Source organism: Salvelinus namaycush, chromosome 35 (genome assembly GCF_016432855.1).
Source record: "Salvelinus namaycush isolate Seneca chromosome 35, SaNama_1.0, whole genome shotgun sequence".
In the NCBI taxonomy this organism is placed as follows: Eukaryota; Metazoa; Chordata; class Actinopteri; order Salmoniformes; family Salmonidae; genus Salvelinus; species Salvelinus namaycush.
Window position 1 is genome coordinate 30,650,539 of NC_052341.1, and position 27,099 is coordinate 30,677,637.

Sequence of the window (27,099 nt, forward strand, 5' to 3'; positions counted from 1 at the left end):
ATTATTATTCGTATTGGATAGAAAACACTCTGAAGTTTCTAAAACTGTTTGAATTATGTCTGTGAGTATAACAGAACTCATATGGCAGGCAAAAACCTGAGAAGTTCCACTTCCTGTTTGAATTTTTTCTGAGGTGGCAGATTTTCAACCAAGCTCTCATTGAAATTACAGTGAGATATTGATGAGTTTTCACTTCCTACGGCTTCCACTAGATGTCAACAGTCAATATAACTTTGTCTGATGACTCTAATGTGAAGGGGGGCCGAAGGAGACAGGAATTAGTCAGGTCTGCCACGAGCTGACCATGCTTTCACATGCGCATTCACATGAGGAGGACCTCCGTTCCACCGCTCTTCTGAAGTCAATCTAATTCTCCGGTTGGAACGTTATTCAAGATGTATGTTAACAACATTCTAAAGATTGATTCAGTACATCGTTTGACATGTTTCTACTGACTGTTACGGAACTTTTGGACATTTCGTCACGTTATAGTGGACGCGCTTTGTGACTTTGGAATTGTTTACCAAAAGCGCTAACCAAAGTAGCTAATTGGACATAAATAACGGACATTGTCGAACAAATCAAGCATTTATTGTGGACCTGGGATTCCTAGGACTGCATTCTGATGAAGTTCATCAAAGGTAAGGAAACATTTATCATGTATTTTCTGGTTTCTGTTGACCCCAACATGGCGGCTAATTTGGCTATTGTTCTGAGCTCCGTCTCAGATTATTGCATGATTTGCTTTTTCCGTAAAGTTTTTTGAAATCTGACACAGCGGTTGCATTAAGGAGAGGTATATCTATAATTCCATGTGTATAACTTGTATTATCATCTACATTTATGATGAGTATTTCTGTTGAAACGATGTGGCTATGCAAAATCACTTGATGTTTTTGTAACTAGTGAATGTAACGCGCCAATGTAAACTCAGATTTGAAGTCCTATGAGTGTCATCTGATACTGAGATTTTTTGATATAAATATGAACTTTACCGAACAAAACATACATGTATTGTGTAACATGAAGTTCTATGGGTGTCATCTGATGAAGATCATCAAAGGTTAGTGATTCATTTTATCTCTATTTCTGCTTTTTGTGACTCCTGACTTTGGCTGGGAAAATGGCTGTGTTGTTCTGTGACTTGGAGGTGACCTAACATAATCGTTTGTGGTGCTTTCGCTGTAAAGCCTTTTTGAAATCGGACACTGTGGTGGGATTAGATTACCTGTAAAATGGTATAAGATACGTGTATGTTTGAGGAATTTAATTATGAGATTTCTGTTGTTTGAATTTGGCGCCCTGCACTTTCACAGGCTGTTGTCATTTCGATCCCATAAGAAGTCATTAAAATCCCCAGCTTCAATAAATGGGGCCTCAGGATATGTGGTTTCCAGTTTGCACAAAGTACAGTGTAGTTCCTTGAGGACCGTCGTGCTATCAGCTTGAGGGTGAATATACACAGCTGTGACTAACCGAAGATAATTGTCTTGGGAGGTAATATGGTCAGCATTTGACTGTGAGGTATTGCTTATTGTTTTATTTCACTGTAGAGCACTTAGTCCAGATCAACATGCCTTAGATAGCTCTTTTGTCCCACCCCCACACATGCAGAGACCTCACCTGGCTTAACTGGTGCCCCCAGAGACGAAACCTATCGCATCATCACTCAATGCCAAGGTTTACCTCCACTGTATTCACATCCTACCATACCATTGTCTGTACATTATGCCCTGGATCTATTCTACCACTCCCAGAAATCTGCTCCTTTTATTCTCTGTTCCCAACGCACTAGACGACCAGTTCTTATAGCCTTTAGCCGTACCCTTAACCTACTTCTCCTCTGTTCCTCTGGTGATGTAGAGGTTAACCCAGGCCCTGTAGCCCACAGTTCTGCTCCTATTCCTCAGGCGCTATCATTTGTTGACTTCTGTAACCGTAAAAGCCTTGGTTTCTTGCATGTTAACATCAGAAGCCTCCTTCCTAAGTTTGTTTTATTCACTGCTTTAGCACACTCCACCAACCCTGATGTCCTAGGAGTCTGAATCCTGGCTTAGGAAGGCCAACAAAAACTTTGACATTTCCATCCCCAACTACAACATTTTCCGCCAAGATTGCAACTCCACCCTCTTTGGCAGTTCTATCTACTGCAGAGATAGCCTGCAGAGTTCTGTCATGCTATCCAGTTCTGTGCCCAAACAGTTCAAGCTTCTACTTTTAAAAATGTACCTTTCCAGAAATAAGTCTCTCACTGTTGCCGCTTGTTATAGACCCCCCTCAGCCACCAGCTGTACCCTGGACACCATATGTGAATTAATTGCCTCCCATTTATCTTCAGAGTTCGTACTGTTAGGTGACCTAAACTGGGATATGCTTAACACCCCGGCAGTCCTACAATCTAAGCTAGATGCCCTCAATGTCACACAAATCATCAAGGAACTTCACAGGTACAACCCTAAATCCGTAAACACGGGCACCCTCATAGAATTCATCCTGGCCAACCTGCCCTCTTTAAATACACCTCAGCTGTCTTCAATCAGGATCTCAGCGATCACTGTCTCATTGCCTGCGTCCGTAATGGGTCCGCGGTCAAACAACCACCCCTCATCACTGTCAAACGCTCCCTAAAACACTTCAGCGAGCAGGCCTTTCTAATCGACCTGGCCCGGGTATCCTGGAAGGATATTGACCTCATTCCGTCAGTAGAGGATGCCTGGTTATTCTTTAAAAGTGTCTTCCTCACCATCTTAAATAAGCATGCCCCATTCAAAATATGTAGAACTAAGAAACGATATATCCCTTGGTTCACTCCAGACTTGACTGCCCTTGACCAGCACAAAAACATCCTGTTGCGTAGTGCATTAGCATCGAAAAGCCCCCGCGATATGCAACTTTTCAGGTAAGTTAGGAACCAATATGCACAGGCAGATAGGAAAGCAAAGGCTAGCTTTTTCAAACAGAAATTTGCATCCTGTAGCACAAACTCCAAAAAGTTCTGGGACACTGTAAAGACCATATAGAATAAGAGCACCTCCTCCCAGCTGCCCACTGCTGCACTGAGGCTAGGAAACACTGTAAGCAATAAGCTTTTTTCTTCGGCTGGCCATGAATTTATACATGGCTACCCCGACCCCGGTCAACAGCTCTGCACCCCCCACAGCAACTTGCGCAAGCCTCCCCCATTTCTCCGTCACCCAAATCCAGATAGGTGATGTTCTGAAAGAGCTGCAAAATCTGGACCACCACAAATCAGCTGGGCTAGACAATCTGGACCCTCTCTTTCTAAAATTATCCACCACAATTGTTACAAACCCTATTACTAACCTGTTCAACCTCCCTTTCGTATTGTCTGAGATCCCTAAAGATTGGAAAGCTGTCGCGGTCATCCCCCTCTTCAAAGGGGGAGACACTCTAGACCCAAACTGTAACAGACCTATTTCTATCCTACCCTGCTTTTCTAAAGTCTTTGAAAGCCAAGTTAACAAACAGATCACCGACCATTTCGAATCCCACCGTACCTTCTCTGCTATGCAATCTGATTTCTGAGCTGGTCATGGGTGCACCTCAGCCACGCTCAAGGTCCTAAACGATATCATAACCGCCATCGATAAAAGACAATACTGTGCAGCCGTCTTCATCGATTTGGCCAAGGCTTTCGACTTGGCATTCTCAATAGCCTTGATTTCTCAAATGACTGCCTCGCCTGGTTCAACAACTACTTCTCAGATAGAGTTCCGTGTGTCATATCGGAGGGCCTGTTGTTCGGACCTCTGGCAGTCTCTATGGGGGTGCCACAGGGTTCAATCTCAGGCCGATTATTTTCTCCGTATATATCAATGACGTCGCTCTTGCTGCGAATGATTCTCTGATCCACCTCTCTCTAAGCAGACGACACCATTCTGTATACATCTGGCCCTTCTTTAGACACTGTGTTAACAAACCTCCAAACGAGCTTTAATGCCATACAACACTCCTTCTGTGGCCTCCAACTGCTCTTAAATGCTAGTGAAACTAAAAGCATGCTCTTCAACCGATCGCTGACCGCACCCTTCCGCACGACTAGCATCTCTACTCTGGACGGTTCTGACTTAGAAAATGTGGACAACTACAAATACCTAGGTGTCTGGTTAGACTGTAAACTCTCCTTCCAGACTCACATAAAACATCTCCAATCCAAAATGAAATCTAGAATCGTCTTCCTATTTCGCAACAAAGCCTCCTTCACTCATGCTGTCAAACATACCCTCATAAAACTGACTATGCTACCGATTCTTGACTTCGGCGATGTCATTTACAAAATAGCCCCCAACACTCTACTCAGCAAATTGGATGCAGTCCATCACAGTGCCATCCAATTTGTCACTAAAGCCCCTATACTACCCACCACTGCGACCTGTATGCTCTCGTTGGCTGGCCCTCGCTACATATCCGTCGCCAAACCCACTGCGTCCAGGTCATCTATAAGTCTTTGCTAGGTAAAGCCCCACCTTACCTCAGCTCACTGGTCACCATAGCAACACCCATCCGTAGCACGCGCCCCAGCAGGTATATTTCACTGGTCATCCCCAAAGCCAACACCTCCTTTGGCTGCCTTTGCTTCCAGTTCTCTGCTGCCAATGACTGGAACGAATTGCAAAAGTCACTGAAGCTGGAAACTTATATCTCCCTCACTAACTATAAGCATCAGCTGTCAGAGCAGCTTTCCGATCCCTGCATCTGTACACAGCCCATCTGTAAATAGCCCACCCAACTACCTCATCCCCATATTGTTATTTTTTTGCTCTTTAGCACCTCAGTATTTTTACTTGCACATCATCATCTGCACATCTATCACTCCAGTGTTAATGCTAAATTGTAATTACTTCGCCACTATGGCCTATTATTACTATATATATATTACTATTGCCTTACCTCCCTAATCTTACTACATTTACACACACGGTATATAGATTTTTCTATTGTGTTATTGACTGTACGTTTGTTTATCCCATGTGTAACTCTGTGTTGTTTGTGTCGCAGTGCTTTGCTTTATCTTGGCCAGGTCACAGTTGTAAATGAGAACTTGTTCTCAACTGGCCTCCCTCTGACGCAGGGAGGGTCTTGGCATGTCATGTTAGAAGCTCTTGTTTTAGCTCCTAGTTATATCCGGCTCTGTTTTTATTCGATATAGGTGTTAAAGACATCGTAATGTTGTTATTTTAAACCGAATTATATCAATTTATGTCAGTATATTGCGATTTTCGGGTATTTATTTTCGTGACGTTGTAGGAAGTTGGGTATCTCTGGCCCACATGGCTATTGTTTACTGCTAATTGCAACGTTGAAGACGACGTTCTCCAACCTAGCAACGATTCTTTTGGACAAAGGACACCTTTCCCAAGATTCTGATGGGAGTTCATCCAAAAGTAAGAACTATTTATGCTGATAATTCATTGTTCTGTTGGAAAAAGTAAAATGCATAAGACGCCATTACTTGCAGTGTAGCCTTGCTTTATCGCACCCTGCATTGCGCAGTAACGTTAATTTTAAAAATGTAATTCAGCGATTGCATTAAGAACTAATTTGTCTTTCAATTGCTGTCCAACCTGTATTTTGTTAGTCAAGTTTATGAATAGTTTTCGATAAGAATAGGGGCCTTTCCAAGATGGCGCCGGACAGATTGCTTGAGTATTTGGACACTATTTTCATTGTATAAGCACGATTTGTGCCGCTAAATATGCACATTTTCGAACAAACTCTATATGCATTGTGTAATATGATGTTACAGGACTGTCATCTGAAGAATTCTGAGAAGGTTAGTGAAAAAATTAATATATTTTGGTGGTTTCTACGTTATCGCTATTTTTGCCTTGAATCAATGCTGTTGTTATGTTTGCTATTGTGCTAAGCTAATATAACGCTATATTGTGTTTTCGCTGTAAAACACTTGATAAATCGGAAATATTGTCTGGAATCACAAGATGCCTGTCTTTCAATTGCTGTACACTATGTATTTTTCAGAAATGTTTTATGATGAGTATTTAGTTATTTGGCGTTGGTGTCTGTAATTTTTCTGTCTGCTTTCGGTGCAATTTCTGACTGTAGCTGCAATGTAAACTATGATTTATACCTGAAATATGCACATTTTTCTAACAAAACATATGCTATACAATAAATATGTTATCAGACTGTCATCTGATGAAGTTGTTTCTTGGTTAGTGGCTATTTATATCTTTATTTGGTCGAATTTGTGATAGCTACTGATGGAGTAAAAAACTGATGGAGTAAGAAAAGTGGTGTCTTTTGCTAACGTGGTTAGCTAATAGATTTACATATTGTGTCTTCCCTGTAAAACATTTTAAAAATCGGACATGTTGGCTTGATTCACAAGATGTGTACCTTTCATATGCTGTATTGGACTTGTTAATGTGTGAAAGTTAAATATTTAAAAAATATATCTTTTGAATTTCGCGCCCTGCACTTTGAGCTGGCTGTTGTCATAAGTGTACCGACGTCGGGCTTGCACGCCAAACAGGTTAAATAAAGGTTAAATAAATGTTTTTTAATAATAATAATAATAATCTAGGTCGGGTGAACAAAAGGACTTGAGTTTCTGTACGTTACCACAATCACACTATCATGAAACATACACCACCTCCTTTCTTCTTCCTGTGGAGATCTTTTTTCCTGTCAGTGCGATGTACTGAGAACCCAGCTGGCTGAATGGACGGGGACATTATATCTGGAGTGTCACGGTTTTCTAAAGTAGAACCCAGAAGCAGACCAGGACAAGGAGAGTAGGACGAAGGTGAGTATTTATTTACAAGTTTAAACGTAGAGGTAGAAAGATCCAGGTGGCGGAGCGGGCAGCGGAGGTGAGTTGATGGGAGTGAATAGGCAGATCCAAGGGAGTAACAGAAGCCACCGACGACCAGGCAGGGATGGGGTGAGTGTTCCGGGTGAATGACTGTAGACAGAACAAACGGAGGTAAGTTCAAGGCAAGCAAGACGTACAAAACAACAAAACAAACTCTATCAAACTGGAGGCTGATACGCTGGCACAACATACTGTTCATGGCTAACGATCCGGCAGGGAATGGATGTCAGGTCAGAGCTTATGAAGTGGAGGGGTGATGATCAGGACCAGGTGTGCAGATAGCTGATGGGATACAGGTGCAGGTAATCAGAGATCTCCCAACTAGCTACGTCGCCCGGCAACCAGACAGGGTGCGTTCCAGGACACCGGAAAAACACTCCAGGACAGAACACAGGCAAAAACAGACTCAGGAAGCGGGATTCGTGACATGGAGAGAGCCATGATTCTGTGAAACAGAGTATGTTACATTCCCTGATGTCTCTCTGAAGGGACATCCTTGCCCTGAGCTTGTCTACTTTATTTTCAACAGAGACTGAACATTAGCGAGGAATATACTGGGAAGCTGCTTATACACACACGTGTACAGTCGTGGCCAAAAGTTTTGAGAATGACACAAATATTAATTTTCACAAAGTTTGCTGCTTCAGTGTCTTTGGATATTTTTGTCAGATGTTACTATGGAATACTGAAGTATAATTACAAGCATTTCATAAGTGTCAAAGGCTTTTATTGACAATTACATGAAGTGTATGCAGAGTCAATATTTGCAGTGTTGACCCTTCTTTTTCAAGACCTCTGCAATCCGCCCTGCATGCTGTCAATTAACTTCTAGGCCACATCCTGACTGATGGCAGCCCATTCCTGCATAATCAATGCTTGGAGTTTGTCAGAATTTGTGGGGTTTTGTTTGTCCACCCGCCTCTTGAGGATTGACCACAAGTTCTCAATGGGATTAACCTTTACCGAACCTCAACCCCGTATCCGGGATCACCCCCCACCCCCCCCACACTGATTAGCATCGCTAGCATAGCGTCACAATTAAATAGTAGCATCTAAATATCATTAAATCACAAGTCCAAGACACCTAATGAAAGATACAGATCTTGTGAATAAAGCCACCATTTCAGATTTTTATAATGTTTTACAGGGAAGACACAATATGTAAATCTATTAGCTAAACACGTTAGCAAAAGACACCATTTTTCTTTGTCCACCATTTTTTCTCAACACCAGTAGCTATCACCAATTCGGCTAAACTAAGATATTGATAGCCACTAACCAAGAAAAAACCTAATCAGATGACAGTCTGATAACATATTTATGGTATAGGATAGGTTTTGTTAGAAAAATGTGCATATTTCAGGTATAAATCATAGTTTGCCATTGCAGCCAGCATCACAAATCTCACCAAAGCTCCTAGAATTACTAAAGACAGCAACGTGTATTACCAATTTACTCATCATAAAACATTTCTTAAAAATACACAGCACATAGCAATGGAAAGACACAGATCTTGTGAATTCAGACAACATTTCAGATTTTCTAAGTGTTTTACGGCGAAAACACAATAAATCGTTATATTAGCATACCACATACGCAAACGTTACCCGAGCACTGATTCTAGCCAAAGAGAGCGATATCGTATCATCGCCAAAATATATTAATTTTTTCACTAACCTTCTCAGAATTCTTCAGATGACACTCCTGTAACATCATATTACAACATACATATACAGTTTGTTCGAAAATGTGCATATTTAGCCATAAAAAACCGTGGTTATACAATGAAAATAGTAGCAAAACAAGCCTGGAAATGTCGGTCGCCATCTTTGAGTGATCTAGTTTAATCAAAAGCTAATCATATACTTGACTAAAAAATACAGGGTTGACAGGAATCGAAAGACAAACTAGTTCTTAATGCAATCGCTGATTTACATTTTTTAAATTATCCTTACTTTTCAATACAGGTTGCGCCGAGCGAAGCTATACAAAACAAAATGGCGGCGTAAGCGTGTAACATTTTTCGACAGAAACACGATTTATCATCATAAATTGTTCTTACTGTGAGCTGTTCTTCCATCAGAATCTTGGGCAAAGAATCCTTTCTTGGGTCTAATCTTCTTTTGGTCGAAAGATGTCCACTTGTCCGTCGAAATGCCCACTAACGTACGACCGGGACCCCCAAACGTGCCCAGCGCTTCAAAGTGCACAACAAAGCAATGCCTCAAAATCGCACTAAAAGGATATAAATTGCTATACAACGGTTCAAATTAACTACCTTATGATGCTGTTAACACCTATAACGGGTAAAAACATGACCGGAGAAATATTACTTGCTAAACTAACGCTTGGAAGGAGGCGAGTCCGATGTCCTTCGCGCGCAAGGCGCAGGCAGCAAAGGGAAGCTACTTCCGGTATTTTCTGTTTTATACAGCCCCTGATTGCGCAATCGACTCCATTCAAAGCGTGATCACGCACTGACATCCAGGGGAAGACGTAAGACGTGTCTGTTTCTCCATAGCATTTACACGGACCTTTAAACTGACTCCAGATCAGTGGCCAAAATGTTTGAAATCTGACTCCCTATAATGAAAAGTGCTGTAGATTGAGTTCTGTTTCACTCAGAGACAAAATTCCAACGGCTATAGAAACTAGAGAGTGTTTTCTATCCAATAATAATAATAATATGCATATTGTACGATCAAGAATTGAGTAGGAAGCCGTTTAATCTGTAGAGGAAATTATGCTAATGTGAAACAGCACCCCCTATAGTGGCAAGAAGTTAACTTCTTATGGCTGCAGCCCGACGTCGGTACACTTATGACAACAGCCAGCTCAAAGTGCAGGGCGCGAAATTCAAAATATATATTTTTTTAAATATTTAACTTTCACACATTAACAAGTCCAATACAGCATATGAAAGGTACACATCTTGTGAATCCAGCCAACATGTCCGATTTTTAAAATGTTTTACAGGGAAGACACAATATGTAAATCTATTAGCTAACCACGTTAGCAAAAGACACCACTTTTTTTACTCCAACAGTTTTTTACTCCATCAGTAGCTATCACAAATTCGACCAAATAAAGATATAAATAGCCACTAACCAAGAAACAACTTCATCAGATGACAGTCTGATAACATATTTATTGTATAGCATATGTTTTGTTAGAAAAATGTGCATATTTCAGGTATAAATCATAGTTTACATTGCAGCTACAATCAGAAATTGCACCGAAAGCAGCCATAATATTTACAGACACCAACGTCAAATACCTAATTACTCATCATAAAACATTTCTGAAAAATACATAGTGTACAGCAATTGAAAGACAGGCATCTTGTGATTCCAGACAATATTTCCGATTTATCAAGTGTTTTACAGCGAAAACACAATAGAGCGTTATATTCGCGTACCACAATAGCCAAAAACACAAGCAATTTCCCATTAGCAAAAGTTAGCGATCGTAACAAACAAGCAAAAGATATATAATTTTTGACTAACCTTGATTTTCTTCATCAGATGACAGTCCTATAACATCAGGTTATACATGCACTTATGTTTTGTTCGAAAATGTGCATATTTAGAGCTGAAATCAGTGGTTACACATTGTGCTAACGTAGCATCTTTTTCCTACAACGTCTAAACAGCAACGATATTTTTCTGACACGTTTTCTGACACACATATTCTGACCAAATAGCTATTCATAAACATAAGTAAAAAATACATGTTGTATAGGAAATGATAGATCCATTAGTTCTTAATGAAATCGCAGTGTTAGAATTCTAAAAAATAACTTCATTACGACATCCAGCTTCGGTATAGCTGAGTACCCCAAAGTTGGGCGCCCACGACTAATTCACATGCACGACAGATATATGAATTAGCATCATAAAATGTTTCTTACTTTTGGTGATCTTCCGTCAGAATGTTGGACAAGGTGTCCTTTGTCAAGAACAGTCGTTGTTTGGATTCAGAACGTTCATTTTCCCTCTCGATTTAGCACGCACACTTGCCAAGTGGCACAAAGCTCTCCAAGTCAACAAACGGAAGAGAACGGAACACGGCAAAACTCCCGAAAAATGTTCAATAATCTGATGAAACTATATTGAAAAAACATACTTTACGATGATATGGTCACATGTATCAAATAAAATCATAGCCGGAGATATTAGTCGTCCATAACGACAGCTAAACAGAAGGCAAATCCATGTCCCTTTCGCGCGCTCCAGAAAACAGAAAATGGACGGTCACGTCATACAAAGAGCTGTTATTCCACCTCAGACCAAGATAAACACGAAATGTCTTCTCTCACCGCCTCTTGACACCCAGGGGAAGGTGTATGAAGTGCACGTAGACTCTTACGTATCATGCCCATGTATAGGCAGGGAGTAGAAGAGAGCCTCGGTTTCAGACATTCCACTTCCTGGTCAGGAAGTGTGCTGCAGAATGACTTCTGTTTCACTCAGAGAAATAATTCAAACGGTTTTAGAAACTAGAGAGTGTTTTCTATCCAATAGTAATAATAATATGCATATTGTACGAGCAAGAATTGAGTACGAGGCCGTTTGAAATGGGCACATTTTATCTGGCTACTCAATACGCCCCCTGCAGCCCAAACAGGTTAAGGTCTGGGGAGTTTCCTGGCCATGGACCCAAAATATAGATGTTTTGTTCCCCGGGCCACTTAGTTATCACTTTTGCCTTATGGCAAGGTGCTCCATCATGCTGGAAAAGGCATTGTTCGTCACCAAACTGTTCCTGGATGGTTGGGAGAAGTTGCTCTCGGAGGATGTGTTGGTACCAGTCTTTATTCATGGCTGTGTTCTTAGGCAAAATTGTGAGTGAGCCCACTCCCTTGGCTGAGAAGCAACCCCACACATGAATGGTCTCAGGATGCTTTACTGTTGGCATGATACAGGACTGATGGTAGCGCTCACCTTGTCTTCTCCGGACAAGCTTTTTTCCGGATGCCCCAAACAATCGGAAAGGGGATTCATCAGAGAAAATTACTTTACCCCAGTCCTCAGCAGTCCAAACCCTGTACCTTTTGCATAATATCAGTCTGTCCCTGATTATTTTCCTGGAGAGAAGTGGCTTCTTTGCTGCCCTTCTTGACACCAGGCCATTCTCCAAAAGTCTTTGCCTCACTCTGCGTCCAGATGCACTCACACCTGCCTGCTGCCTTTCCTGAGCAAGCTCTGTACTGGTGGTGCCCTGATCTCGCAGCTGAATCAACTTTAGGAGACGGTCCTGGCACTTGCTGGACTTTCTTGGGTGCCTTGATGCCTTCTTCACAACAATTGAACCGCTCTCCTTGAATTCTTGATGATCCGATAAATGGTTGATTTAGGTGCAATCTTACTGGCAGCAATATCCTTGCCTGTGAAGCCCTTTTTGTGCAAAGCAATGATGATGGCATGTGTTTCCTTGCAGGTAACCATGGATGACAGAGGAAGAACAATGATTCCAAGCACCACCCTCATTTTGAAGCTTCCAGTCTGTTATTCGAACTCAATCAGCATGACAGAGTGATCTCCAGCCTTGTCCTCGTCAACCCTCACACCTGTGTTAACGAGAGAATCACTGACATGATGTCAGCTGGTCCTTTTGTGGCAGGGCTGAAATGCAGTAGAAATGTTTTGGGGGGATTCAGTTCATTTGCATGGCAAAGAGGGACTTTGAAATTAATTGCAATTCATCTGATCACTCTTCATAACATTCTGGAGTATATGCAAATTGCCATCATATAAACTGAGGCAGCAGACTTTGTGAAAATTTATATTTGTGTCATTCTCAAAACTTTTGGCCACGACTGTACAGTTGAAGTCGGAAGTTTACATAAAGCTTAGCCAAATACATTTCAACTCAGTTTTTCACAATTCCTGACATTTAATCCTTGTAAAAATTCCCTGTCTTAGGTCAGTTAGGATCACCACTTCCACACTCTGACAAAATTGAAACTAAATTGACGCCTTGTAGCATGCATGGCCTTGTCATGATAACATTGAGATATACCAGGCTAATGGTGTGTAATGATGTTTCTGTATGTGTATAGACTATAGTTTGTTAACAAGAAATTTGTGGAGTGGTTGAAAAACAAGTTTTAATGACTCCAACCTATGTGTATGTAAACTTCTGACTTCAACTGTATGTGCATGGTCAGGCACAGATGCACTCTTACACATACACACATGTACATCTATGCTCAAGCACACACCCACACACATACACAGTCAGCATGGAAAACAGAGCTGTAGAGGAACATGAGAGAGAATACTCAGGGAAACAACTGAGTGAAGAAAAATTATTTAGATCAAATACAAATTACCTTCCAAACAATCTGTATCTAAGCATGTCTCTTTCAGTGTCAAACACAGAGTAAACATGAAAACGTTGCTTGGCGATAAAAAGAAGAAGAGACTATACACCTCAGAGGGCTAAATCCCAAAAGCTCTTATAAACATGAGTGCAGATTAAGCTGAGCAATGAGGCTTTAAAGAAAAGGCCACAGGCCCAGAGGACAAGCCTACAGCCAACCACTGTTGAGCATCGCCAGAGGGGGGGGGGCTTTGTTTGGTCCGCTGAGCCTGGGGCAGAGCCTGGAGCTGGGCCACTGGACCAGAACGAGCTCATATGTACTCATCCTCTCACTATCTGTGTGTGTATGCGTGTGTGTGCCTGCGTCCGTGCGTGTGTGTGTGGGATCCGTATCCCCAACCGCTAGTGACCTCTCAGGGGGACTGTATTCAGCTGTCAATCGCACAGTCAAATTTGTTGCACGCCTTGTTGGTTAGCCAGAGAAAAAGCTTGCTTGGTAGTGCTCTGTGGCTTGCCAAGCTTCTATCATGTAAATGTGGCACACACACACAGCCAATTCTCAGGGGAGGACAGGGACAGTCAGAGACAGCAGCATGGCTTGGTGGGCTCAATGTGGGGAAGCTTAATTAACAGTGGACTGGTGAATGGCTCAGTGGGCTGACTACTGGTAACTGATAAGCCTAGGGAGGTTTCTGTGTTGCGGTTCAGATCAGTCCAGTCCACACCAGCCGAGGTCAGGAAACATTATACGATGAACAGTCATTTGTGTGTGTGTGTGTGTGTGTGTGTGTGTGTGTGTGTGTGTGTGTGTGTATCCATCTATCTCCACAATTATGTCTATTTGGGAAATGTAAATATTAATGATCTATATCAGAGAAAGTTATGTCGTCTAGGTCTAATTGCTATATATGTTGATTTTTGTTGTTGTTGAAGTGACTGGTAGCAGATATACATAAATACTTATGGTAATATACTAATGGTAATATATACATGTAAACACAAGTAATAGTGACCAGTAGCAGGATAAATAGATACTGTACACACTAATGCTCATGGAAATGAATAATCAATGAACAGCGGCGTAATGGTAGTAATACATCTAGTCAATAATCATTGATGACCAGAGAAGCATGACGATGGCTCTGGGAGAGAGAACTGGGGTCCGGTAGTATATTTGTACGCGTTCCAATGCTATCACGCTAATCCTCAGTAAGTTAAATTATGCCTTTGAGTGCTCCCATACCTGTCAGCTTTGAGCTGTTGATTGATTACATTTCCCCTGTCCCTGATCCAACACGATTACCAGACACACACACACACACACACACACACACACACACACACACACACACACACACACACACACACACACACACACACACACACACACACACACACAGTCTTGTATAACTGACCTTGTGGGGACACTCAATTCAGTCCCATTCAAAATCCTATTTTCTCGAAACCCAACCTTAACCCTAAACCTAACCTTATCTCCTAACCCTAAAACTAACCCTAGCTCCTAACCCTAACACTAATTCTAACCTTAACCCTAAACCCCCTAGAAATTGCATTTGACCTTGTTTGGAAGAACAAAATGTCGCCAGTTGGTCTGTCACAGCCGTTAAATGAAGAGGACCAAGGTGCAGCGTGGTGAGCGTACATTTTTCTTTTATTAATAAAAATGACGCCGAACAAAACAATAAACACTCCGAAAACATACCGTGAAGCTAAAGGCTATGTGCCCTAAACAAAGTCAACTTCCCAAAAAGACAGGTGGAAAAAAGGGATACCTAAGTATGGTTCTCAATCAGAGACAACGATAGACAGCTGCCTCTGATTGAGAACCACACCCGGCCAAACACAAAGAAATAGAAAACATAGAAATAAATTAACTAGAATGCCCACCCTAGTCACACCCTGGCCTAACCAAAATAGAGAATAAAAGCCTCTCTATGGCCAGGGCGTGACATGGTCAAATATTTAGTTTGTTTACTATTCTTGTGGGGACTTCAGTTGAAGTCGGAAGTTTATATACACCTTAGCCAAATACATTTAAACTCAGTTTTTCACAATTCCTGACACTTAATGTTAGTAAAAATTCCCTGTCTTAGGTCAGTTAGGATCACCACTTCCACACTCCGACAAAATTGAAACTAAATTGACGCCTTGTAGCATGCATGGCCTTGTCATGATAACATTGAGATATACCAGGCTAATGGGGTGTAATGATGTGTCTGTATGTGTATTGTATTTGTCATTACGTTCTGTTTCAAATGACGACATTTCACCAGCTCTGATATCCCGCCCCCCCAATAAAAACTGCACTGAATTGACGCCTTGTAACATGGCCTTGTCATGCTAACATTAAGACATACCAGGTAAATGATGTGTCTGTATAGTCTATAACTCATTGTTGCTATGCGTGCTGATTCAGATTACTGTATTTCACCAGCCATGATAGCACAGACGGTACGTGTCACCAATTCATATGGATGAGCGTTCATCCGCACTTCCTGGAAAACACCGGCATTAAAACTCTGAGGTGTAATTCCCCCTAGGTACAGATCTAGGATCAGCTTCCCCTCCCCCAACCCTAACCTTAACCATTAGCATTGAAAATGTAAAACTGACCCAAGATCAGCGTGTAGGGGCAACTTCACCCGACACTGTCATTAAACTATGTACATCTGTTCACGTGGAGTTAAGCCAGACTGCCCGTGAACACAGGAATCAATTAAACTTCTCACGCTGACTTTTTCCTCCAATTAAAAGGACCACACTTTGGGGCGAGGCCATCGATTAGGTAACTATGTTTGTACATTGAACTAATGGACAGTTTTTGTTGTTCTCATCCATATTTCACTAACACATGTGGAGTGACACATGTGGAATGACCACGGATCACACTCTCCCCCCTGAAACCTCTGAAAACACTGCTATTGATTCTCCCAGTTGGCGCAGGTCTAATTACGGTGAAAACACAGATTGGAGCAGACTTGCCTCAACAAGCAGGGGACGCCTAGCGGTAAGTGCATAGCCCCTTCAGGAAAGCACAACTCATCCTCATCAATACTCCATCATCAGTCAGACTAGTAGGGTTGGGCGGTATCCAGATGTTCGTATCGTCATACCGTCCTTCTCTCATCCCGGGATTTCAGTTTTATTACCGTTTTAGTACACAAGGCGGTGTTATAAACACAAAAAGCCCATTGGCCTCCTTATTAATTCAGCCACTTACTTTCCGAACTAGCAAGTTAAACCAAATACACAGCTGGACTCACCAGCTCCCGCTTTCTTCCGTTGTGCTTTTTACAAACAAACACGTGAGTGGGTCAACAGTTCTGCGGAACTACTGTAAGCTTCATAATGTAAGATAACGTATTGCAAAGGTTGACTGCAGGTATTAACTTAAAAAGTAGCTACAAATATTCAAATTGATTGAAAAACCTCAAAGACATTGTTTTGATTATATTGAAAAACCATCCCGTGACTTATTCCAAATACCCCGGTATACGGTATATACAGTATACCGCCCAAGCCTACCAACTAGAGGAGAAAGCTATAGCAAATGGTGTGTTAGCTCTTCAAAATCACTGCTACAGATATATCTTTAGCTATACTAAAATGACCCCTACCCACTACTCCCTCTGAGAGGATTGCTGAGGTGTAGCTTCAGTAATATGGGGAAAATTCCACAAAGGGAATCAGCCTGTTACCATATTACTGATCCTTAAGAACCTAACCTATCCAATTCAGATGTTGATGAAAATACTAGGGAAATATGATAGGGGCTAGTATCTAGAAGGTAGGGTGTAGGGGTTGGTTTGGGACTGAGCAACACAGACTGGGCTATGGTGGGTTCTTCTCACCTGGGATGTTGTGGATGGTGATGGCCAGGATCAGGAGGACGATGCGCCTCCAGCTGCTTCCTGTTTGCCCTGCCCCATCCTGTTGCCGACTGCCCACTTCCTGTCCCTCGGAGTCTGAAGAGCCAGCATCGGCATAGGGGCCTTTCCTCCTTTGGTACACGTCTCCTCCGTTCTCAAGCTTATCTGTAAAGAAGAAAAGACAACATTCAGACAACATTCCTACAACATACTGCTCTTGCCAATCAAGCAATCTTTCAGATTAGAATATGATTAATCAATGTTCGAAGACGATTAAGCAATGGTAACCATTATTTCAGCAAATGAGATCTAATGAAAAGTCCAAGTGAGACAGAGGTCTGATGAGAAGCTGATGAGTATGGTCTTCGTCACTTGTATTATGTTTTCAGTCTAAAGGCATGAGCACAATTCCATTATTTAGCTAACAGTAACAATTTACAAACAGCATGAATTTAATATCATGAAATCTCAGTTAATTAACTAAAACAATGTCATTACGGCAATTGTCTGCTTGAATCAGCATAAACAATACACAAAGAGAACAGCACTGGAAATTATCAAATGACTGCAAATGATTGTTAAATTGTTCGACACAAGAATAACGAGTGCGTCAATGCAATTAGCAAAAACAAATTGAACAAACTACTTTAAATTCAGAGAGTAAAGTGACTGCACACTCTGGAAATGACTAAATGATGATAATACAACTGTTCATGCTGGTACATATGAAGAAGTGTATTGCTGTAGTTATTTTGATTTCATTTTTGTCTTTGCTTCAATAACAAATCTCACCAGATAGGGAGATATCCCGACCATACAGCAGACCCTAAGGGTTAGCCCTCTAACTCCCTGACCCTGTAACTCTGCGGTGAGGTCGCCAGTATGATAAGGGACTTTAAGCCAATTTGCAAAATGGTTTCAACAGAGTGTTGGTATACCCTTTGACGTTTGTCTTAAGACATTTTGTATTAAGAAAAGTGGGAATGTAACAATTAGTCATACGGGGAAAAATGTGTCTGGATTTCCTGAATCAGAAATGCATTCAACTGTTGTTCTGATCTGTCCTCTCTCGAAGTTATGGTGATAGTGACTACAGCTGGTATCTAGATGCATGGAAGGAATAATTCGACCGAGAACAGTGTGAGCCTCACCCCCTCTAACCAGCTGATGTAATGGCGACAACGGCGTTTATTTTGGCCCTGTCCTTCAACACTTCTACCTGAAGCTGAGTGCGGCATGTCCTGAGACCGTGCGCGTGAAGTGCGCATGGAGAGAGACCACGCCCAAACTCCAACGTTAGCCAGTTAGCTTGGGTGCTTGACTGCTGCTGTTAGGTCAGCTAGCTAACGTTACGTGTATGATCTGTGTTATAGCCTAGTTATAGCCTAATGTTAACTAGCTAACATTGAACCTGGTTATTTAGCTACCTGCAGATTTATGCAGGGTAATAATGTCATGAGTTGGGATTATAGTTCATTGTTTACCTAGCTAATTAGCTACATGTCTTAACAAAAGATTCTACTATGCAAGTAACCATTTCAAAAGAATGTCACTGCGACAACTGTAAATTTGCTCTAGCTATCTATTGCGATTTCAGAGCACTTTCATCTGAGTGTGCCAGAGTGCAGAATAACTGCCAAATTTCCGAACGTTCATCACCTATTGAATACGGCCGGTGTCAGTAAACGTTGGCAAAAATGCATCAATTGTTGCCAGCAGCATAGTTGCATTCACCAACGCTCTGGATAACATATAAACAGCCTAGCCAGCTCTGCTAGGGACGAGTAAAGTGGACAGTGAGCTGTTTTCTCATTTGTGTCTGGAAACAGATAGCAAGCTAGACAAACGTTAGCCAGTTAGCTTGGGTGCATGACAGCTGTTGTTAGGACAGAACGCTCGGAACAACCATTAAAGAGATGGGTGGGGCTAAAACTTAAGAGGGCTCCCGAGTGGCGCAGTGGTCTAAGACGCTGCATCTCAGTGCAATAGTGCAGCAGTGCCTGGTTAGAATCCAGGCTGTATCACACCCGGCCGTGATTGGGAGTCCCAAAGGGTGGTGCAAAATTGGCCCAACGTCGTCCGGGTTTGGTCGGGGTAGGCCACCATTGTAAATAAGAATTTGTTCTTAACTGATATGCCTAGTTAAATAAAGGTTAAATAAACAAAAGAGGGTGTGAATGGGTGTAGACAAAGAAGAGCCCTACAGTAGGTACCAAGACATTCAAAGACCATTTTCTCCAAAAAAGAGTTTATCAACTTTCCTATTGTTCCTCAACTGTAGTGTATGATATATCATTTTCTAGCTCTGAGTCTCTACTTTTATCCAATGTAAAAAACACAATTTCACATTTTGTTACATAAGACCGAATCGAGCCGGTCGGTCACATATAGAGACTACTATGAAGTCAAGTTGAACGTCACACATACCCAGATCATGGTGGGAGTAGCAGAGATAGTGTTGTCATTTCAGACAGTATTGTCAACTTTCAGTGAGGGGTTCATTCAAGAAGGTAAGACTAGCTACTTGTAAGACTAGCTACAGATCCCTGTATACAGGAGATCACCTCACCGGAAGGGAAGTTCGCTGTAATTATAGCATCACATCTCCTACAGAGTGTGCATAGTGTGATTTTTGATCAGAGGCCTTAATAAGTTAACATACAAATCAACTGAGAATGTTAAGCATGTTTTATTTTCTGTTCATTTATAAGTCATTTCAAAGTTTATATAATGTTGAACAGTATGGGGCTGCTATTCAAAAAGGAGGGACTGTTGGATTCTAGCTTGAAATACTTGCTATACTAGAAGTTAATTATTACATGTATAAGGAATGTATATGGCGGGGTCAATGGAGGGTGGATAAGAACTAGGGGTATGGAAAGTTACTGAGTGAGGAAAAAGCCAATCACTTGGTTGCGGTCACTGATAAGGTTGAATAGCAGTGGATTAGGGAGTAAGGAATTTGGGGGCCGAGGTCAGGTCAGGTCAAATGAAATGAGACGGAACAGTTTTATTACACACATCACTTAACTTCCTGCCTAGCAACAGAGATGTATTGGCTGTCTAGATATGCAAGGAGTTGACTCCGCCTAATGGGAGGGTATAAATACTTGTTCTGGTGGAAATATATCTTTGTTTTTTCAGCTGTTTGACACATTGGGTGAATGAAATTGGTTTGAGGTTTACTAGTTGTCCTGAGTTTTACTCTGTTCGCTTAGAACCTAACAGTTGGCATTGTCGGCAGGATTCACCACGATTTACAGTCGAACTAGAAAGTCTGAATCAGTGAAACAGGAGCCGGCACCAAAAACAAGGTAGCCACAGTTCCTATACCTGTTATCACTCATTCTGACTTATTGGGGAGATGAGAGTCGTAGGCTGAACAAATGATAGGATATTGACCTAGAAAACCAGAGCAGGGTAGTACCTGCAGAGGGTAAATCCTAGGGGATAAATCCTGAGTGGGTTATTTTCCTGAGAGTACCATAAAGTATAGGGTAAGTCCTGGAATGTTATCCCGGGCAGGTTAGTCCCAGCGGAGGATAACTCCAAGGCGGTAAATCCCAAGTGGGTTGGTTCCTGCTAGCTTCATATAAGCATAGGGTAATTCCTGGAAGGTAATTAGGTTGGTACCTGCAGAGGGTAAGTGGGGTTGGTTCCCTACTAAACCCATAAAGGGGGGGGGGGGTAGAGTGTGTGTGTATGGATAAATTGTTATCCTTGTGAACTAGTACGGTAGGTTGTAGAGAAGTAGTCCATGGAGAAGGACAAAAGGAGGGAATGTGGATGGTTATAGAAGGTTGAAACACACTCATGGTTAGAAAAGCAAAAAGATATTTGAACGTTGTTTGAACAGTAGCAGTAGCAATAAGGAGAGAGGTTGGTTTATGCCCTATTGGTGCGGGCAACCGTGACATATTATGTGGAAATTGGAAGACAACTGTGAATCATTTTGGTAATGTGTGTTGTCAACAACACTGATATTTGAAACGTGACACTGGTGTAAAGACATTAGGGCTCCGGTATTCTCCAGCATTAAATTGGCAGACTCTTCAGTTTTGGTTCTAAGGTATCAGGTGCCGTGGCCAATTAATAGGCACAAATACCATAACTACTCGCCGAAGTGGGTTTCACTACCTTGGAAAATTGTTAATAGTGTGCGTGTATCCGAGCCATGAATGAGGAAATTTGAACACCCTAGATACCGTCGCGAGAGGCACAGAAATCGATAAAATTGGGTACCTGAGAACATTATTTGTAGAGTTCTGAAAAGCAATTCTGTCAAGCGACAGCATTGGGGTTACCAAACTCCACAAACAATTACTCACAATATTATCTCCACTCTAATTTCTCGTGACCTCTCCTCCCTTTCGTCAGTTCTATAAAGCTATTTCAGAAGAAGACGGAATAAAGTGTCTCACGAGGTTAAAAAAAACGCCCAAGGTTTTCTGATTTTGCAAGGAGTGCTTGCCCGTGCCAATTTTAACTTGTTACTTTTTAGAATCCATTCCCCTGGCATTTTGCATCAATTATCCAACCCCAAAATTGGTTCCACACCCGTCGCCATGTAAAATGATCCAGGTATTGTTACTGGTCCTATGGTCAAAGACATGGGTAGTAGTTGTATCGCTTTCGATGAACCCTTCACTGAAAATTGACAATTGTGTCTGAAATGACAACACTATCTCTGCTACTCCCACCATGATCTGGGTATGTGTGACGTTCAACTTGACTTCATAGTAGTCTCTGTACTGTCACAGTTAGCTGGCCTTCCTCTACTATGAGCTATCCCCTGTATCACTATACATAGATGAGTGGTATCGCTCCCCAGAGACTATTACCCACTTCCTTAATCTATGAGCCTCACAAATCTCCGCCCCAGTCATATTCAATTCCGCTTCCCCAATTCCTTGTAATGTTAACGCTTTTGTTTTTGGGACTCCATAGAATATACTTATGTCGGTCCTGACAGACTCTGCAACTAACACCCCGTATGAAAATATTCTGTCTCAAACACTGGCCCCTTATGTACTTTGCCTCCGGCCTCAAATACATTTGCACCTAGATCATTCCATCTAAACCATAACACAATAATCACTACTGCTAGGCTATTTTGGACACACCTACTCATTCCAATGGTTCTTCTTTATTTTTACTACTACAATGAATGGGGTCATTTTTGTTTGTTTTTGCTGTTCTCCAAATAGCATTTTAGGGGTTTTAAATTGTGTAGAAATGTAACAAATGAGCTTCAACTTTCTAATTTTGAGGGGATTGTTCCCAGACCTCAAAAGTGGCCTCCTGATGTGGTTTAAGCATTGTTGTGGTCTTAGTACATTCAATTGTTTTAGTTGTGTGATTTCATAAAAGAAAAACTAGGATACCCGGGAAAAATGAAACCGGGAAAAAGGAATTTACCATAAAGAAAACAAGCAAAAAGACAGGTGAAACAGATCAGGGCGTGAATGGAAAGTAGGTCATGATAGGCTACTTGCCCCAGCCCGCAAATTAAAGATAACATTTAAATTATGCATGCATCATCTACTTTCCCAGGCCAGTATTTTTTCATTTGGGCCAATTGCTTTCAGTTGACACTGGCCCGGTCTGCCACTGGCAAATTTACCTGAATGTCAAGCCTTGCAAGGGCATGCTAATTTAAAAGATCGCTAGTCATTATAAGCCTGGATCTGTATGTAATGAATGTACATTATGGGACACAGGTCAGGTCATTATTGCCATGCAGCGGTGAAAAATAGTGGGGACTAAATCATACCACCCTGCATACCACTGCTGGCTTGCTTCTGAAGCTAAGCAGGGTTGGTCCTGGTCAGTCCCTGGATGGGAGACCAGATGCTGCTGGAAGTGGTGTTGGAGGGCCAGTAGGAGGCACTCTTTCCTCTGGTCTAAAAAAAAATATCCCAATGCCAATGTGTAGGGTGCTGTCTTTCGGATGGGACGTTAAACGGGTGTCCTGACTCTCTGAGGTCATTAAAGATCCCATGGCACTTATCGTAAGAGTAGGGGTGTTAACCCCGGTGTCCTGGCTAAATTCCCAATCTGGCCCTCAAACCATCATGGTCACCTAATAATCCCCAGTTTACAATTGGCTCATTCATCCCCCTCCTCTCCCTTGTAACTATTCCCCAGGTCGTTGCTGCAAATGAGAACGTGTTCTCAGTCAACTTACCTGGTAAAATAAAAAATAAAATAAAAAATGTGCTGTTGCCATCAACTTAAAAAGTGGGTTGCACCAGTGGAAAGATTTAGTGTAGAGCCCTGAATCAGCTGAATAAATTCAAATAGAAATGTTGTTTTTCACAATTAAATTAGTTATGTGAGTAGGGGAGCCAAATAAAGGGCAATATCAGAAGGCTTCAAGGGCAGGATAACACTTGTCAGCATGACCCTGTGCCCGCTAATTAGCGTGTGGCCTGTACCTTATTCCCATATGGTGACTTTAGCGTGGGCAAACCTAGCATACGAGCTGGAGAGACGTATTTGTATGTGGCTCCCAGGAGCTCAGGTGCCCACTTCACTGGCTCTCATCTTGCATTAGAGTAAAAGTGGTCGGGAGATGGGGTTGTGTGTGTGTGTGTCTGTGGTGTGTGTGTGTGTGTCTGTGTATAGGGGGGCTGATTGATTGCAGCTGGGCAATGGGTTCCAGGTCCAACAGCCAACCCCCCCCTAGAGTAGAAACTGATCTACAGGAAGAAGGCTTTGATTATACTATAATTAACCTACTCATCTCTCTGATCATTGGGAAATAGTGTCAGGAAGACACACACACACACACACACACACAAGCATCCCACACACAAACACACCCACAGGCACGCGCACACACACACACGCAAAAGCATACCACACACACTTGAGAGCAATCTTGAGCATATTAAATAAGATCATATGCACGTACGCGCCATTGAGTGGGGAACGGAGGGACAAAGACCCCAATTACCCATCCACACAGGGTCAAAGGATAAGATACGGGGATGTACGTCAGCCTTGGTTTAGGCTACTAATACCAGACTATGTGAGTGGAGCTGGAGCAGAGCGGAGCATGCCCAATTTTTCCTGGAGAGCAGAGCGAGATTCCCAAAGGCTGGAGCATCGGCCTTCTCGCCCGCTCCAATTTCGCTCCAGTAACGCTCACTTCACGAGCTCAGGGCATCCCCGCCCCAGCATGCATTTGTGGTCTACTTGTGTGCTTCTATAGCCCCTTGCTTAAGCTACGGTCATGGAGTTTGCTAAAAGTTTCATAAAGACAGTGATAATACACTGGTGCTAAATCAAGGTGACTTACAAAGATGAGGACCAACAGCGAGAGAGGGAGTGCAGTGATTTAGTGTCCACAACTAAAGAATCATTGTGGAATCTTATCCCAAAAGCACGAGTGTGTACTTTTTTAAATTTCACCTGTACTTAACCAGGTAGGCCAGTTGAGAACAAGTTCTCATTTACAACTGCGACCTGGCCAAGATAAAGCAAAGCAGTGTGACACAAACAACACAGAGTTACACATGGGATAAACAAACGTACAGTCAATAACACAATAGAAAAATCTATGTACCGTGTGTGTAAATGTATAAGATTAGGGAGGTAAGGCAATAGTAATATATATAGTAATAATAGGCCATAGTGGCGAAGTAATTACAATTTAGCATTAACACTGGAGTGATAGATGTGCAGATGATGATGTGCAAGTAAAAATACTGAGGTGCTAAAGAGCAAAAAAATAACAATATGGGGATGAGGTAGTTAGGCGGGCTATTTACAGATGGTGTGCAAATGAAGTGTGTGCAAATCTATATACAGTGTGCAAATCTATATACAGTGTGTGCAAATGTAGTAAGATTAGGGAGGTAAGGCAATAAATAGGCCATAGTGGTGAAATAATTACAATTTAGCATTAACCCTGGAGTGATAGATGTGCAGATGATGATGTGCAAGTAGAGATACTGGGGTGCAAAAGAGCCCAAAAATGGGGATGAGGTAGTTGGGTGGGCTATTTACAGATGGGCTGTGTACATATGCAGGGATAGGAAAGCTGCTCTGACAGCTGATGCTTAAAGTTAGTGAGGGAGATATAAGACTCCAGCTTCAGTGACTTTTGCAATTCGTTCCAGTCATTGGCAGCAGAGAACTGGAAGCAAAGGCGGCCAAAGGAGGTGTTGGCTTTGGGGTGACCAGTGAAATATACATGCTGGAGCGCGTGCTACGGATGGGTGTTGCTATGGTGACCAGTGAGCTGAGATAAGGCGGGGCTTTACCTAGCAAAGACTTATAGATGACCTGGAGCCAGTGGGTTTGGCGACGGATATGTAGCGAGGGTAGTATATGGGGCTGTAGTGACAAAACGGATGGCACTGTGATAAACTACATCCAATTTGCTGAGTAGAGTGTTGGAGGCTATTTTGTAAATGACATCGCCGAAGTCAAGGATCGGTATGATAGTCAGTTTTACGAGGGTATGTTTGGCAGCATGAGTGAAGGAGGCTTTATTGCGAAATAGGAAGACGATTCTAGATTTTATTTTGGATTGGAGATGCTTAATGTGAGTCTGGAAGGAAAGTTTACAGTCTAACCAGACACCTAGGTATTTGTAGTTGTCCACATATTCTAAGTCAGAACCGTCCAGAGTAGTGATGCTAGTCGGGCGGGCGGGTGCGGGCAGCGATCGGTTGAAGAGCATGCATTTAGTTTTACTAGCATTTAAGAGCAGTTGGAGGCCACGGAAGGAGTGTTGTATGGCATTGAAGGTCATTTGGAGGTTTGTTAACACAGTGTCCAAAGAAGAGCCAGATGTATACAGAATGGAGTCGTCTGCATAGAGGTGGATCAGAGAATCACCAGCAGCAAGACGACATCATTGATGTATACAGAGAAAAGAGTCGGCCCGAGAATTGAACCCTGTGGCACCCCCATAGAGACTGCCAGAGGTCCGGACAACAGGCCCTCCGATTTGACACAGGTACGGTAGGATTCGAAATGGTCGTTGATCTTGCAAGGGCATGCAAGGGCAGGGCAGGGCAGGGCAGGATGGATATAGGTCTGTAACAGTTTGGGTCTAGAGTGTCTCCCCCTTTGAAGAGGGGGATGACCGCGGCAGCTTTCCAATCTTTAGGGATCTCAGACGATACGAAAGAGATATTGAACAGGCTAGTAATAGGGGTTGCAACAACTTACTACGTGCACATGCTAAAATAAAGTAATGAGGTGGGTAGATAACTAAGTGTCATGGCAGCAAAGTATTTATAAACAAAAAATCTGATATTTTAAATGTTTCGTTCATTTTCGGTTTATTATCTATACATTTGGCCAAATAGGCCTAGAATATTCCTATGTTCAAGGAGCTTTCTGTTTTGATTGTGTTATTTTGAATTAAAACCTTTAGGCCTACCTATAGATTTTTTTTTTTTTTTAATCTCTACATCTCTGCCCAGTCTAGCAAGAGTGGCAAAAGGGTGTTTCGCATCCCCACTGGCTCTGCAAGTGTGGAGAGGATATTCCCCGCTGCTGGCCGGCTCTCTAGGCAACATCGCATGAGCCTGAAGCCACAGACTGGTCAAACTCGTGTTTCTAAAAAGGAATTTTAAAATGTAATTCAAAGGTACTAAGTCTTTTTCATTTAATTTAAATTTAATTCTAAGTAAGTCACAGCCTACATGCACAATTTATAGACTATAATGATTTAATACAACAAAATGTTTAAATGCTGAGCGCCTTATGTCCCTTCCAGCCTATTGTGTCGCACTTGCAAATGCTTCACAATGTCTTTCTTTGTAGGCTATAGCTTTGAAATAATATAGCCTAAATCATTCATTTTCGTTCCTTCTTAGACTCCCTGTCTGGCTCCTGACCTATTTAGAGTGTTTATATGCTGTTTAATATGACATGTAGCCTATTTGAAATGATATTCGCTTCATACATCCACCTTTTTGTGTTTATTCAAACACTTTCATTCAAATCCGTATGGTTTGGTTTCAATACTTAGAAACCAATTGGTAGGTCCAGGTAGTCACAAAAATA

General features: G+C 42.0%; 1 protein-coding gene across 1 annotated transcript in view; it reads right to left on the reverse strand.

Moving 5' to 3' along the window:
* Nucleotides 1–27,099, reverse strand: part of LOC120029682 (zinc transporter ZIP11-like) — a 110,193-nt gene that overhangs the window by 40,541 nt on the left and 42,553 nt on the right. Inside the window, exon 2 of the mRNA XM_038974956.1 lies at nucleotides 17,053–17,235. Coding sequence (XP_038830884.1) covers nucleotides 17,053–17,235 — 183 coding nt within the window. The remainder of the gene's footprint in view (nucleotides 1–17,052; nucleotides 17,236–27,099) is intronic.